Below are 16,159 nucleotides of genomic sequence, written 5' to 3'. Positions count from 1 at the left end.
TTATATTGTATATATTTTCTTTACATTTACTTACCTGTGTTTATATTGTATATTAATATTAACATTTTATATATATTTAATTTAGTTACTTTTGCACTGCTTTTTGGAGTCGGCTTTTAATGTCATTGTACGTGGGTATAGTGACAATAAAGGCATTCTATCTATTTTATTCTATTCTATTTTACCATCATCTTCATCATCATCACCCCATCATCTTCCTTTTCATCACACCATCATCTTAATCTTCATCACACCATCATCTTCATCTCATCAGCTGTTTATGATCATTTCTCAGCTGCTGAACAGACAAAATAATATTAATAAACAATCCTTCAGTTTCATACTGAACACAAATACTACAGTAATATTTAGTGTACTGTGTTTTTCAGTAGTATTTAGTGTACTCTGTTCTTCAGTAGTATTTATTGTAATGTGTACTTAAGTAGTATTTAGTGTACTGTGTTCTTCAGTAGTATTCAGTGAAACGCTTCATGAAGTTCAATAATAAATTAATATCTGGATGTTTGATGACTCAACAGTTTCTCTTCACGCTGACGAGCATCTGTATGGAAATTATATTTATGCAAATTATATTCATGTAAATAATATTGACGTAAATTGAAAGTGTACGACTCGGCTGTGAAATCAGCATTGTCCAAACACACACACACACACACACACACACTGAATCAGATGTTTTCAGATTAAAAGTTTATCTGTTTAACCTGGTGACACTAAACCATCGAGACGCCACCAGGAGGAGCAGTGGAGTTAAAACCACAAAATGAAAGTTCAAGAAAAACAAGCTGTGTGTGTGTGTGTCTGTGTTTGGTCTGTGTGTGTGTGTGTGTGTGTGTGTGTGTGTGTTTGGTGTGTGTGTGTGTGTGTGTGTGACAGAATACAAATGAGAATCTAAAAGCTGAATTTGTATCCAGGAGGAGAAACAACTCAACCCAACCGACCAATCAGTGCAAGAGGAATTTAACCAACAGTTACCACACACACACACACACACACACACACACACACACACACACACACACACACACACTCTGACAGGTAATTTGCTGGTGAAACACTCAAAGACGCTTCTGGAGAAAAACATTAAACTGTCAAAATGACTTGACAGTTTAATATGAAGAGAAGAGAGGAGAGGAGGAGGAGGAGGCGGAGGGGGAGAGGAGGCGGAGGAAGAAGGAGCAGAAGGACTGCAGGAGGAGAAGGAGGAGGAAAAGAAGAAGGAGGACGAGGAGGAAGAGGAGGAGGAGGAAGAGGAGGGTCAGTAGGAGAAGGAGCATCGGTAGGGGCATCAGGATGAGCAGGAGCATCAGGAGCAGCATCAGTAGGGGCACCAGGAGGAGGAGGAGCATCAGGAGGAGCATCAGTAGAGGCATCAGGAGGAGGAGGAGCATCTGTAGGGGCATCAGGAGGAGGAGGAGCATCAGGAGGAGGAGGAGATAATTTGTAGGGGCATCAGGAGGAGGAGGAGCATCAGGAGGAGGAAGTTTATTGCTGTGGTATCTGTGTAGATTATTGGCAGCAGCATCTCACATGTCTTCTCACCGTTCTCTTTCTATCCCAGCAGCACACAGTAGCATCATTTACTTTGAATCGACTTTCCGACACGTTGAATATTTGAAGAGGAATTCAAAGTTCAGGCACATGCTCATTTGTTCTGACCTCCAAACCTCAACACGAGTTCAGATGTAATAAAGGTCAACAGGACAAAGAGGAGGAGGAGAAGGAGGTGAGGGAGGTCAATATACACGCTAACAGATTAGCGCGCTAGCTGTATCTACCTGTGTGTCATGTGACCTATCAGTGAGACAGGAAGTTCACTTGTAGACCGGATGTTCACCTGTAAACAGGAAGTTCACCTGTAAACAGGAAGTTCACCTGTAAACAGGAAGTTCACCCGTAAACAGGAAGTTCACCTGTAAACAGGAAGTTCACCCGTAAACAGGAAGTTCACCTGTAAACAGTAAACACAGCGATGCAGGTGTGCAGGAACAGTTTAATTAAAACACGACAACCAATGAAACGCACAGACATCATCCAATGAGAAGTCAGGACACTGAAAAACATCCAATCACAACATCAGGACGCAAAATGTCCAATCACAGCTCAGCATGGTACTGAGGGGGTGGGGCTTACATCGTCAGATAACGGAAATATAAAAACATGAAGGAGGGGGGCGGGTCCTGCTCCTGGCTGGTCCAATCAGAGTTCAGTCAGAACTACGACTGCCATGATGCGTCTCACTAAAACATTTACACCTCTGACTGACTTCTTCTCCATGGCAACAGCATCTGAGGGTTATGGGTAATTTAACCTGAATGAAGGTGACATCAGCAGCTTATAACCAATCAGCTGTGAGCCTGCAGTCACATGACTGATAAATCTTTAAATAACATATAAAATCTTTCCAATATTGTTTAAAAATGTAAAAGATCACACAAATAAAAACAATATTAGAATCTTAACATAAAATAGTGCAATAAAATGATGGATAAAATATATATAGATCGAAAAAAATAAATAAAGTGGAAACCGCAGAAATCACGTCTGTCTCAGAAATATCACAAATGAACACTCCTGTATTTAAAACATGTCGGGTCAGACAGTAAACTGGGCGGCAGTTGGAGTGGGGACCTGGACAGACTGGGGACCTGGGCGGAGTGGGGACCTGGGTGGGCCAGTGGTCTATTGTTTGGGAGGAACTGGAGGAACCGGGTGGTGTTCTGTTGTTGCTGTGTTAGTCACGGACTGGCCACAACAAACAGCATGTCAGAGTACAGGGCGGTTCATTAATGTATTTTACAATTTTGGTGTGGAGAATTCAGGTGGAGGGGGAGGCTGCTCGACAGACCTGGTAAACCCAAACTTGTAGTGAGGGTGACTGGGTACACCAGGTTCCCAGGTTCCCATTATTTTTAAAAGCGGACTGGACAGCGTAATCGTCATTATTGAGGTATCACACTGCTGGGAAAGCAGATTCCAGATCCAGGAGGAGCAGATTAATTCCTGGTCCTGGACCAGTAGATCAGCTCTTCACCCTGCAGGGCTTCTAGAGGGCTCATGGGAGTTTGCTCATCCAGTCTACGTGTGTTTTGTGGACTTGGAGAAGGCATACAAACGTCTCCCACTGGGAGTGCTGTGAGGATACTGCAGGACTATGGGTATGGGGTCCTCATATAAGCAAAGTGACAGATGTGTTTGCTTACGTTCTCAGTGGGTGTTGGCCTCTATCAGGGCTGTTCACCTGCTCACCTACTCTGTCTGTGATTTTCATGGGGAGGATCTCAAGGTGCAGTCGGGAGGAGGAGGGGTTTTGGTTTGGGGACCTATGAGTATGGAGCGCAAGATGGACCGACAATTTGGTGCGGCATCAGCAGTGATGCGGCGCTGTACCGGTGTGGGGCCAGCTGAGGTGGTCTGATCAGGATCTCCTGGGTCCCTCCTGTTAGAGGTGTCCAGCTGGTAGGAGGCCCTGGGATCAACCCAGGACACACTGGAGAGATTATATATCTTATATATATATTAATTATATATCTGGCCTCATTTCCCCCAGGAGAGCTGTAGCATTGCTGAGGAGAGGGACCCCCACGACCCGGCTCTGGATGACCGTTTGTTTGACTGATTGATTGATTGATTGATTGATTGATTGATTGATTGATTGATTGATTGATTGATTGATTGATTGATTGATTGATTGACTAAATGATTGATCCAGTCAGGGCAGAGGGACAAACAGATGAGACAAACTTTTTTGTGCTCTTATTCTATTGGAAGTCCAGTTCGGTTTGGTTCAACTTGGCTCAGATCTTTTAAGGTCTGTGTGTGATTCAGCCCAGTTCTAGACCAATTCTGGACCAGTTCAGTGGGTCCAGATGACATCAGTCCACAACAGTCAAGAATACAGAAACCGGTGTCAGTCTGCTGGTCGCAGACCACAAGCAAAATGTCAGAACCACTCTGGTCCCAGTTTGATCTCTGTGGTTCCATCCAGTCTCTGGTCTGGTGGTTCAGTCTGCAACTTGGATCCAGTGGTTCTGGTCCAGTTTGAAACCAGGACTGATCAGTCAGAGTCAGGATCTCAGGATTGGCTCAGTGAGGTGGAACATAAGGTCCTTAGAGGTTTGTCTGAAGGTTCTGGAAGGTTTGGAAGGGCCTGGATGGGTTCTACAAAGGTTCTAGATGGTTCTGTCCGGTTCTGAGGCAGCCGTCTCATCTCATCTTCCTCAGTCTGGCTCTGTTCTCCTTGTCTCGTTTCTTCAAGGAAGTGATGTAATGGTGAAAGAGTATCTCCTGTTCCTTCTTCCTGCTGAGGGCGTCAAACCGTTGGTCACCACGGTAACGAGTACAGAACTCCTTAAAGGTCGATCTGAAAAACAAAACAAAAAAAAACTGAGTGAGTCCTCCTAAAGGGGGCATTTATACATTACCAGCCATGTGAGGAGGCAGACCAGGATGAGGAGGAGGACCAGGGTGAGGAAGGGGACCAGGGTGAGGAAGGGGACCAGGGTGAGGAAGGGGACAAGGGTGAGGAGGGGGACCAGGGTGAGGATGAGGACCAGGGTGAGCAGGAGGACCAGGGTGAGGAGGGGTGAGGTCAGGTTTAATAATCAGCAGTGAAACCTGCTGGTGATGTTGGCGTCCTCCAGCAGCTGTTTGAACTCTTCTCTGGCTTTCTGCAGTTTACTCTTCTTCTCTTTGTACTCGTCTCTCAGCCTGCTCTTCACAAACTGCTCAAACACCTGCACACACACACACACACACACACACACACACACAGGTAAGACTGATGTCACAGTAAGATCATAAAGAGGTGTATTGATGTCAGAATAGTGTAATTAATAAACTGTCTCCTCTGCTCTGAGGTCACCAGGTGTAACTAATAATAACAACTCACCTGTCAGGTGTTACTAATAATAACTCACCTGTCAGGTGTAACTAATAATGACTCACCTGTCTCCTCTGCTCTGAGGTCAGCAGCAGGTATCGGGGGTCGAACACCATCTTGTGGAGCTCCTTCTCCCAGGTGGAGAACGCTGACACCTGAGCACAGAGAGCAGGAGATATAAACACCTTTGATAGTGACGCTAATTCACATTCATTCATTCATTCATTCATTCATTCATTCTCCTTAACCGCTTATCCGCACTCAGGGTTGCGGATAACTGGGGGTGGAGCTAAGCTGACACTGGGTGTACATCTGGACAGGTCTTCAGACTATCACAGGGCTGACACAAAGAGACAGACAATCACACTCTCATTCACTCCTACGGCCAATTAGTGCAACCTAAGTGTATGTTTTTGGACTGTAGCAGGAAGCCGGAGAACCTGGAAAGAACCCATGCTGACATGGGGAGAACATGCAAAATCCACATGGAAGAGTCGCAGGCCGGAGTTGAACCGGCGACCCTCTAATTCACAGTGGACTAAAAATTAAAAGCATCAGAATCTTTTGTCTCAAACCCGTCTGATCATCACCACCATGAAATGTTTGTCTTGACTTATATACCATGAGGTGATCACATGAACAGTTTGTCTTGTCTTATATACCATTAGTGATCACATGAACATGACATAAACCTGGATGTGCCTAAATGCAGGCTAAAAACAAAAGGCGATCGCTCTTTTGCAGTGGCTGCCCCGAAGTTGTGGAACAGTTTACCGCTGCATATCCGGTCATCAAAAACTTTGGACAATTTTAAATCATCTCTTAAGACTCATTTTTTCTCCCAGGCTTTCGAACCTGTGTGAGAAGAAAGTTGTTTCTGTATGTTGTATTGCACATCTCATGTAATATATTATTAGATCAAATTGTCTTTTATTTTTATTTGTGAGTTTATTGTTATTCAATTATGTATCTTGTATTGGATTGGATTTTGTTGTTGTTGTTGTTATTCAGTTATGTAAAGCACTTTGGTCAACCTCGGTTGTATAAAAGGTGCTCTAGAAATAAACATGACCTTGACCTTGACCTTGACATATAAAAATGTAAATATATTTCTGTGTGTTTGTGTGTTACCCCTCTCTCGAGCATCATTTCTCTGAAATGAGCGATACGAAGCTCCAGGGGGAGGAGCTTAGCTTCTCCTGGACAGGGGACGAGAGACATTGGCTCCTCTATTCTAAAAAGAGAGAGAGACAGGCAGACAGACAGGTGAGAGAATCTGGAAGACGACCAATCAGCAGGTCAGAATCACAAGACAACAAACAAAAACCTGTTAACCTTTGACCTGATCTCTGTTCTGCCCTCTGATTGGCTGAATCAGACTCACCTATTCCTTTTGGAGCTGCGTTCATCGTCATCATCTTCATCCTCACCAAGGAGACCGGGTGACTGACAGCTGGAGCTGCTGTCTGGGAAAAAGAGAAGACAGACAGGTAAGATGACAGAAAGATGGGTAAGTTTGACAGACAGACATGTGAGATGACAAACAGACAGGTGAAATGGCAGACAGACAGGTGAGTTTGACAGGCAGGTGAGATAACAGACGGACAGGTAAGATGACAGACAGACAGGTGAGATGACAGACCAGCAGGTGTTGTCTTTTTCCTCTTGTGGGGCGGGTCCTCGATGATGCCACTGATGTCTCGACCAATCAGCTCCCCCGGTCTCTCCCAGACAGACAGGTGGATTGTAGGATTGAAGAAGAAAACGCGGTCGTCTCCGGTCCACACGACACACCTGGACACACACACACACACTGCTGTTGGGACCGGAGAGGGCCATACTGGACAGTTCTACAGAATTTTACAGTTGAAGCCTCTTAAAGTTGCAGCTGAACTCCAGAAACCCTGTGGTCCCACAGGTTATAAAACCTGGAGCTCTCCCCTCTTCAGTCCCCCTCCTGGATCAGACTCCCTCTCCGGGGGCTCCAGAGTTAAGAGGACCTGCAGCCACACGGCTACCCCCCTCTTCTGCACCTGGAGCTGGACTGCTCTACCAGACTGAAGTGCTGTATAATTCCTTCAGAAAACAATGTTATCACGTTATGTTTTGTACTTTTTCCTGATTATCTGATGTCCGTTTTAAACTGATTGCAGCTAATAGAATACTGATTGGAAATGTCTTATGTAAGCCTGTTATCAGAGATTATAGGCTTTAAAATAATTTATTTTTGAAGTAGCCAAAAACAAATTATATTTGGATGTTTCCTTCATTCTGTGACAGTTTCAGATCTGAACCAGTTCATGATTATAATGTTTGAATTAACAGCTTTTTATTCCTAAAGACAAACAGCTGAGACTGTTTAACCCTAAGTCCACACATCTAAACAAACAAACAAACAAACAAACAGACAGACAGACAGACGTTCTGCAACTTGGATACAACGATATGCTTTGAATTTTGTGTGTGTGTGTGTGTGTGTGTGCGCGCGCGCGCGCGTGTGTGTGCAAGAAAGACAGAGCAGCAGTTACCATGGCGACCCTGGGACAGGTGTGGAGGCAACAGGACGTTTGTCTTTCCTTCCTTGTTCACTTCCTTCCTTTTCGTCCTCCTTCTGTCCTCGGTCTAAAGACACACCAACACACTGTCGCACACACACACACACACACACACACACACACACACACACACACACACTGATGATTAAGTCATCAGGGGAGATGACATAGTCAGCTATCTGACTGATCAGTGATCAATAACATCTGATCAGGTTCAGGTTGAAAATATGAACAGAAACATTTATTCTGATGAGACGCCAACAGAAAGCAGTTGACTTCACTCAGAGGTCAGAGGTCATCCAGCTCACCGTGTATTCATTTATCTAAAAGTCTGAGATTTTCTCTAGTCAGGCAGCCTCTTGCTCGGTCTCCTTTTCCTCCATAATGTTGTTTCTTCTGTCATGTTATCCCTAAAGACTGCCAACCCTTGATTTTAAGGTAAATAGTTGCAAAAAGTTCTTCTTCCTGAACGTGAATCATGCAAGCTCAGATTTATCTGCCGACCCTCTGGAGCAGCCTGAGCCACTGGACTGAAGCTCCGCCTCCTGCAGCACAAACTGCATGATTTACCTGTTTGTCGTCTGTCGTTCTCTCCGTCCGCAGCAGCAACGCTCTTCCATAAGATACTTTATCTCCTCTCAGCCATCGCTTCTCTGATAGACACAAATAACAAAACTTTATTGAAACAGTCACTGATCACCTCCACTGGACCAGAACTGGATCAGAACTGGATCTGAACTCAATCTGATCTGGATCAGAACTGAACCATAACTGAATCTGAACTGGATCTGAACTGAATCTCAACTGGATCTGAACTGGATCCACATTAACACTCCAAGTCAGATTCAAACCTTTACTTTTCCTCCACTAACTACCGATGATTCTCTGAGTTTCTGAGAGTAGAGCTCTTCAGCTGGAGGAAAATAAACTGATACAATATGACAGATGAAGAGAGCTCCGGAGGCGAACTTTGATCCTCCGTGAGAAGATGAAACATAGTGACAGCAGACACGTGGTCATGTGACCATGATGTCAGAAACCATCTGTGACAGACCTGAAGTCAGATCAGAATTTAACTCTGCAGACAAACAGAACCTGAAGTTAACATGACTCTGTTTCTGTCTCCAGTGAAAAACTCCTGATGAGTTTGTTCTCGAATCGTCGCTGAGTTCTACCTCTAAAGGTTTCCTGCACAGGTTCATCACTCTCACAATGAGAATCAGTGTTGATGCAGCAGAATCGGAAATACAATGTTATCATTTAGATATTTTTCTTCCTTGTCAAAACATGGTGCCTACATTACCCACAATGCACCTCTGCCTCTGACAGTAGTAGATTGTGATGCTAGAAGCAGTAAAGTTAGAGTTGTGCGACAGACAGATGGACGGACAGACAGACAGACAGACAGACAGACAGACATTTCTTACTGTGCCTGTAGTTTGTCAGCAGAGTGAATCTGGAAGAAAACCGAGATGAAAAGAAGGAGGGATGAACTTCTCTCATCACCTGAAGAAAGAGAAAAAACATATCACATATTCAGAAAGTGAAATGGACAGAAAGATACACAAACAAACAGCGAAAAGGGCAGACAGACAGGCTCACCTGGACGGGTAAGACAGGGCATCTATCACTGCAGAGCTGAGAGGAAGAGACAGGTCCAAATACACAATGCTGTAAGACAGATAAAAAGGGGTTGTCTATTCCACTTCTACCTCAGAGTCACTGCACATCTTCTACCTCAGAGTCACTGCATATCTTCTACTTCAGAGTCACTGCAAGTCTCCTACAGCAGAGTCACTGCACGTCCTCAACAGTAGTCATTGCACGTTTTCTACAACAGAGTCACTGCACATCTTCTACAGCAGAGTCACTGCACATCTTCTACCTCAGAGTCACTGGACATCTACTACAGCAGAGTCACTGCATGTCTTCTACCTCAGTCAATGGACATCTTCTACAGCAGAGTCACTGTATGTCTTCTACACCAGGGTCACTGGACGTCTCCTACAGCAGAGTCACTGCACGTCTTCTACCTCAGTCACTGGACATCTTCTACAACAGGGTCACTGCACGTCTTCTACCTCAGTCACTGGACATCTTCTACAGCAGAGTCACTGTATGTCTTCTACAACTGGGTCACTGCACATCTTCTACAGTAGAGTCACTGTATGTCTTCTACAACAGGGTCACTGCACGTCTCCTACAGCAGAGTCACTGCACGTCTTCTACCTCAGTCACTGGACATCTTCTACAGCAGAGTCACTGTATGTCTTCTACAACAGGGTCACTGGACGTCTCCTACAGCAGAGTCACTGCACGTCTTCTACCTCAGTCACTGGACATCTTCTACAACAGGGTCACTGCACGTCTTCTACCTCAGTCACTGGACATCTTCTACAGCAGAGTCACTGTATGTCTTCTACAACAGGGTCACTGCACGTCTCCTACAGCAGAGTCACTGCACGTCTTCTACCTCAGTCACTGGACATCTTCTACAGCAGAGTCACTGTATGTCTTCTACAACAGGGTCACTGCACGTCTTCTACAGTAGAGTCACTGGGTGTCTTCTACCTCAGAGTCACTGCACGTCTTCTACCTCAGAGTCACTGTATGTCTGTGGTGTGTTTGCTGGTTTGAAATGCGACAGTGTAACGTACTTGTGTGGGTGGAGACAGTCGTCTCCCCAGGCTGATGGTTGGTCCTGACCATGCCCTTCGACGCCGTTGATTGGTTATAATAATGGGCCACACCCCATTGTCTCTCTGTATATGAAGTCCCTCCCACTGCCAGTAAGCTCCACCTACAACGTGACATCGTTTTAGTGAATTGACTGATTTGGTGTTCGCCTGGGGTCCGTATTTCAAAATAAACTCACAGGATTATCTTGGTTGGATTCGATTAAATTCGGATATGATCCGAGAACCCAAAGATTTCTGATCATCATGATTTAGTTTTTGATTTGTTAATCCAGACAAAATGTTGTATTTGATATAATATATCCCATGACAGCCAATCAGCTTCACTGAGCTCCTCTTAAACCCATCGTTCAGGACTGTAACCATGGAGACATCAAAGGATATTATGTTCTGTAACATACATTCATCAGCACAAAGACAACTGCCTCCACAAGGGTGCGCTGCAGGAGGTGAATTATCATAAAAAGCAGAATAAAAAGAGACTGAAGTCCAGAGAGCTGCTGACATCACCGTTAACAGACTTTAAATGTAAACATCGATCAAATTAACAGACTTTATTCTCCAGAGGAAGAGCTGTTTATCAGACAGACAACAGGTGCATTATGGGAGATTAAGGACCCATTGTTTTACATTCAAAGTCGGGATATCAGTACACACACACACACACACACACACACACACACACAACAGATGATTGACAGGTATGTTGGTACGTAATCGTCTAAGCGGCGTCATGGGAGAAGAAGGAGACACCTTTCATCTTCTGGTTTGTTAACGTCTCGCTCGTTTTCAGTCGGGAAATGAAGGAACGATTCATCTGCATCTGAATGTGTGTGTGTGTGTGTGAGTGTGTGAGTGTGTGTGTGTGTGTGTGTGAAGCGGCTTTGTCTAAAATCACATTGATGTGCACATTCTCTCTCAGCAGTAGGTAGCTCAGTTTCTTTTGAAGTGTCTCAATCTAATTTTTTGACTTCCTCTTCTCATCCTTCCTTTCTAATCCGATTTATTTCTTTATTTTTCTACCTTTTCTCTATTATCCCCCCCTGTCTCACACTTCTGTCTCACCCTGTCTCACCCCCTGTTTCCCCCTCTGTCTCCCCCTCTGTCTTCTCATCTGTCTCCCCCCGTCTCCCACTGTCTCCCCCTCTGTCTTCTCATCTGTCTCCCCCCGTCTCCCACTGTCTCCCCCTCTGTCCTGGTTTCTAAGTCAGTTTCAGTATAAAACGTAATGAACTAAAACGACCAATCACAGGAAATAAAAGCAGGTCCATGGTTGCCGTGGAAACACAGAGCTGTCACCATCATCACCATGCAGTAACCACGGCGATGAAACACCGGAAACTTTAATAACACACACAGGTCGATCATATGACCGTCAGACAGCCAATCAGAAAGCGCTAAATATTTACAGAAAGTTAGAACGTAAATAAAACAGAATGTATTGATCGTTTATAAGAAAAAATATATATAAATAAACTGATGGACTTCTACACACTCAGATGTAATCATATAATATCATATAATATATATGACATAACATGACACACAGTCAGGGACTAGGAGACACAGTCAGCGACAAGGAGTCACAGTCAGAGACTAAGAGACACAGTCAGGGACTTGGAGTCACAATTAGGGACTAGGACTCATAGTCAGGGACTAGGAGACACAGTCAGGGACTAGGAAACACAGTCAGAGACTAGGAGACGCCGTCAGAGACTAGGGTTCAATACTCAAGGACTAGGAGAGAGAGTCAAAGACCAGTAGTCACAGTCAGTGACTAGGAGACACAGTCAGAGACTAGGAGACACAGTCAGGAACTAGGAGACAGAGTCAGGGACTAGGAGACACCGTCAGAGACTAGGGTTCAATAGTCAAGGACTAAGAAACAGAGTCAAAGACCAGTAGTCACAGTCAGTGACTAGGAGACACAGTCAGAGACTAGGAGACACAGTCAGGAACTAGGAGTCACAGTCAGGGACTAGGAGTCACAGTCAGGGACTAGGAGACACCGTCAGAGACTAGGGTAGATAAATGATCACAGTTAATTATGAATTCTGTGTAATGATAAACGTAAGAACGTAGATAAAGAACGTAATTAAAACAGAATGTTTTGATCATTTATAAGAAAAAATATATATAAATAAACTGATGGACTTCTACACACTCAGATGTAATCATATGATATCATATAATATATATGACATAACATCAACTGACACACAGTCAGGGACTAGGAGACACAGTCAGCGACAAGGAGTCACAGTCAGAGACTAAGAGACACAGTCAGGGACTTGGAGTCACAGTTAGGGACTAGGAGACACAGTCAGGGACTAGGAGACACAGTCAGGGACTAGGACTCATAGTTAGGGACTAGGAGACACAGTCAGGGACTAGGAAACACAGTCAGAGACTAGGAGACACAGTCAGGGACTGGAGACACCATCAGAGACTAGGGTTCAATAGTCAAGGACTAGGAGAGAGAGTCAAAGACCAGTAGTCACAGTCAGTGACTAGGAGACACAGTCAGAGACTAGGAGACACAGTCAGGAATTAGGAGACACAGTCAGGGACTAGGACTCATAGTCAGGGACTAGGAGACAGAGTCAGGGACTAGGAAACACCGTCAGAGACTAGGGTTCAATAGTCAAGGACTACGAGAGAGAGTCAGGGACTAGGAGACACTGTCAGAGACTAAGAGTCACAGTCAGGGACTAGGAGACACCATCAGAGACTAGGGTTCAATAGTCAAGGACTAGGAAACAGAGTCAAAGACCAGTAGTCACAGTCAGTGACTAGGAGACACAGTCATAGACTAGGAGACACAGTCAGAGACTAGGAGTCACAGTCAGAGACTAGGAGTCACAGTCAGGGACTAGGAGTCACAGTCAGGGACTAGGAGTCACAGTCAGAGACTAGGGTAGATAAATTATAACAGTTAATTATGAATTCTGTGTAATGATGGAAAAGTATCTCCAAATGTAAATCGATAATTTATTCTTTAAGTTGTGAGAACCTCCAGCTGGTTAACAGTCCTCACAATGTCATGTAAACACACACACACACACACACACACACACACACACACACACACACACACACACAAAACAAAACAAAACTAAACAAAATAACACACACACACACACACACACACACACACACACACACACAGAAAGTCGGAACATCAGCATCTCAAGGGAAAAACTCCAATTAGTTCATTACTGCTGAAGGCTGTGATGGATCACACACGCACACACACACGTACACGTACACACACACACACACTAACAGTCCCCCAGACACCTGAGAGGAAACAGCTGATGAAGCAACGAGAGGAAAAGAAGAAGAACAGGACACAATGGAGGAGAGGAGAGGAGAGGAGAGGAAGAGAAGAGGAGGAGGAGGAGGAGGAGAGGAGGAGAAGAGGAGAAGAGAGGAGAGGAAGAGAAGAGGAGAAGAGAAGAGAGGAGAGGAGAGGAGAAAAGAGGAGAGGGGAGGAGAGGGGAGGAGGAGGAGGTTCAGGAGGTGAAAAATTTGTCATAAATCAGCTTTTTCCTCAAACTTCACCTCTTCAATTATTAATAAACTAAAATACACTGAACTGTGTGTGTGTGTGTGTGTGTGTGTGTGTGTGTGTGTGCTGCATGTCTAATCAGGGATATCCAGTCTGGTCTCGTTGTAATGAGCAAACCTGCTGTGAAATTATTCACTAAATTAACTGAGTTTGTGTGTGTGTGTGTGTGTGTGTGTGTATTAATGTAACTTAGATGGTGATTGCTAATTTTATTCCGAAAAACAGAAAGTCGGTGAGAAAAATGTCTGACAGTGTTTGTCCTGAAGTGAACTATGGAGAGAACAAGGAGGAGGAGGACCATTAGGAGGAGGAGGAGGAGGAGGAGAAGCATTAGGAGGAGGAGCATTAGGGGGAGGAAGAGGAGTATCAGGAGGAGGAGGAGGAGGACCATTAGGAGGAGGAGGAGCATTAGGGGGAGGAAGAGGAGTATCAGGAGCAGGAGGAGTAGCATCAGGAGGAGGAAGAGGAGCATTAGGAGGAGGAGAAGCATCAGTAGGGGCATCAGGAGGAGGAGGAGCCTCAGGTACATCATCAAGAGGAGGAGGAGCAACATCAGGAGGAGCATCAGGAGGGGCATCAGCATCAGGAGGGGGAGGAGAGGCATCAGGAGGAGCATCAGGAGGAGGATCATCAGGATGGGCATCAGGAGGAGGAGGAGCATCAGGAAGAAGAGGAGCATCAATGGGGGCATCATGAGCAGGAGGAGCATCAGTAGGGGCATCAGGAGGAGGAGCATCAGGATGGGCATCAGGAGGAGGAGGAGCATCAGTAAGGGCATCAGGAGGAGTAGGAGGAAGTTTTATTGTTGTGATTTCTGTGTAGATTATTGGCAGCAGCATCTCACATGTCTTCTCACCGTTCTCTTTCTATCCCAGCAGCACACAGTAGCATCATTTACTTTGAATTGACTTTCCGACACGTTGAATCTTTGAAGAGGAATTCAAAGTTCAGGCACATGCTCATTTGTTCTGACCTCAACACGAGTTCAGATGGAATACAGATCAACTTTTGTGTCTCCCCGCCACCTTTTGTTCAGCCTGCTTTGTCTGTTGTCATGTGGCCGAGCTTTGTTCAAACCCCCTCTGTCACAAACAGTCATTCACATGTGTCAATGGTCTGTTTAGACATTGATTTATTTTACTTGCTTTCTTGTGAATAAATACTTTTTGAAATATACTTGTTGTCTATTTAATGACTGGATGATGACAACCTCTTCTATGTAAAGAACTCTAAAATTCTTCAATATCTATTAAATATTGATAAGGTAATTTGGTTATAATCAAGTTAATTATTAATCAGGGTTCAAACCTGTTGATTTAGTAATTTAATGAGAATGATTTTGTTAAATTGGCAGAGTGCTGCCCCATCCAGATGTGTCTTGAGTAAATTAAGTCATATCATTCAACATGAGTAGGCTAATGATTGTTTTCTATCATAATTAACTTCTGATAGCCATCTTAACATACTTTTAAACTGTGAGTTCAATATTAATGATGCCCCAGTTTGAGGCACCCCTTACATATAAACCCTGACCCCTGACCCCTAACGTATAAAACCTGACCCCTAGCAGATAAAACCTGACCCCCTACATATAAACCCTGACCCCTGACCCCTAATATATAAAACCTGACCCTTAATATATAAAACCTGACCCCTAACATATAAACCCTGACCCCTGACCCCTAACATATAATCCTGGACTCCTAACCCCTAAAATATAAACCCTGACCCCTAAAATATAAACCCTGACCCCTAAAATATAAACCCTGACCCCTAACATATAAACCCTGACCCCTAAAATATAAACCCTGACCCCTAACATATAAACCCTGACCCCTAACAAATAAAACCTGACCCCTAACCCCTAACATATAAACCCTGACCCCTAACATATAAACCCTGACCCCTAACCCCAACATACAAAACCTGACCCCCAACAAATAAAACCTGACCCCTAACCCCTAACATATAAACACATTGGTAAAGCTCAGGGGTTTCAGGTAAATACTGAATGACTGAAGACACACTGAAGTCACTTGAACTGATCGATCAATAAACTTCATTGTGACCAATTAATAGTCAGTTACAGAATCACTAGCTGTGAGCTTTCATGATGACTTCCTCTAGTCTTCATTCTCATGTTTGAACTTCATGACTTTCTTTTATAAGTAAAAAATTTAAAACTACAGCAGTTTTACCTTTTCATTCATGATTTATTCACATTTGTCTTTTATTTATTAATCAGCAGGAGAGACATGAAGATGAAAATGAGAAGAAACATGTAGCCCTTAAAATCTGATTTTACCTGCTTCAATTTAAATATTTTAGTTTTTCTGTCACATAAAAACTGTTTTCCCCCAAAGTCTGTTGTTATTATGTCATATGATTTTGTAAAATATATAATTTTATATCGTATTACATTATGTTATATGAA

At 44.0% G+C, this 16,159-nt stretch overlaps 1 protein-coding gene across 1 annotated transcript in view; it reads right to left on the bottom strand.

Moving 5' to 3' along the window:
* Positions 1-1,585: 1,585 nt before the first annotated feature.
* Positions 1,586-16,159, bottom strand: part of tcerg1l (transcription elongation regulator 1 like) — a 31,031-nt gene continuing 16,457 nt past the window's right edge. The window contains exons 6-16 of the mRNA XM_059325379.1: positions 10,116-10,258; positions 9,061-9,129; positions 8,886-8,964; positions 8,029-8,111; positions 7,432-7,544; positions 6,546-6,697; positions 6,288-6,369; positions 6,035-6,137; positions 4,969-5,058; positions 4,639-4,757; positions 1,586-4,384 (exon numbers count right to left, since the gene is read on the bottom strand). Coding sequence (XP_059181362.1) covers positions 4,228-4,384; positions 4,639-4,757; positions 4,969-5,058; positions 6,035-6,137; positions 6,288-6,369; positions 6,546-6,697; positions 7,432-7,544; positions 8,029-8,111; positions 8,886-8,964; positions 9,061-9,129; positions 10,116-10,258 — 1,190 coding nt within the window. The 3' untranslated portion in view covers positions 1,586-4,227. The remainder of the gene's footprint in view (positions 4,385-4,638; positions 4,758-4,968; positions 5,059-6,034; positions 6,138-6,287; positions 6,370-6,545; positions 6,698-7,431; positions 7,545-8,028; positions 8,112-8,885; positions 8,965-9,060; positions 9,130-10,115; positions 10,259-16,159) is intronic.

The sequence above is a fragment of the Centropristis striata genome, chromosome 21 (genome assembly GCF_030273125.1).
Source record: "Centropristis striata isolate RG_2023a ecotype Rhode Island chromosome 21, C.striata_1.0, whole genome shotgun sequence".
NCBI classification, from domain to species: domain Eukaryota; kingdom Metazoa; phylum Chordata; class Actinopteri; order Perciformes; family Serranidae; genus Centropristis; species Centropristis striata.
Note: the sequence above shows the minus strand (reverse complement) of the source record. Positions and strands in the feature narration are given on the sequence as shown.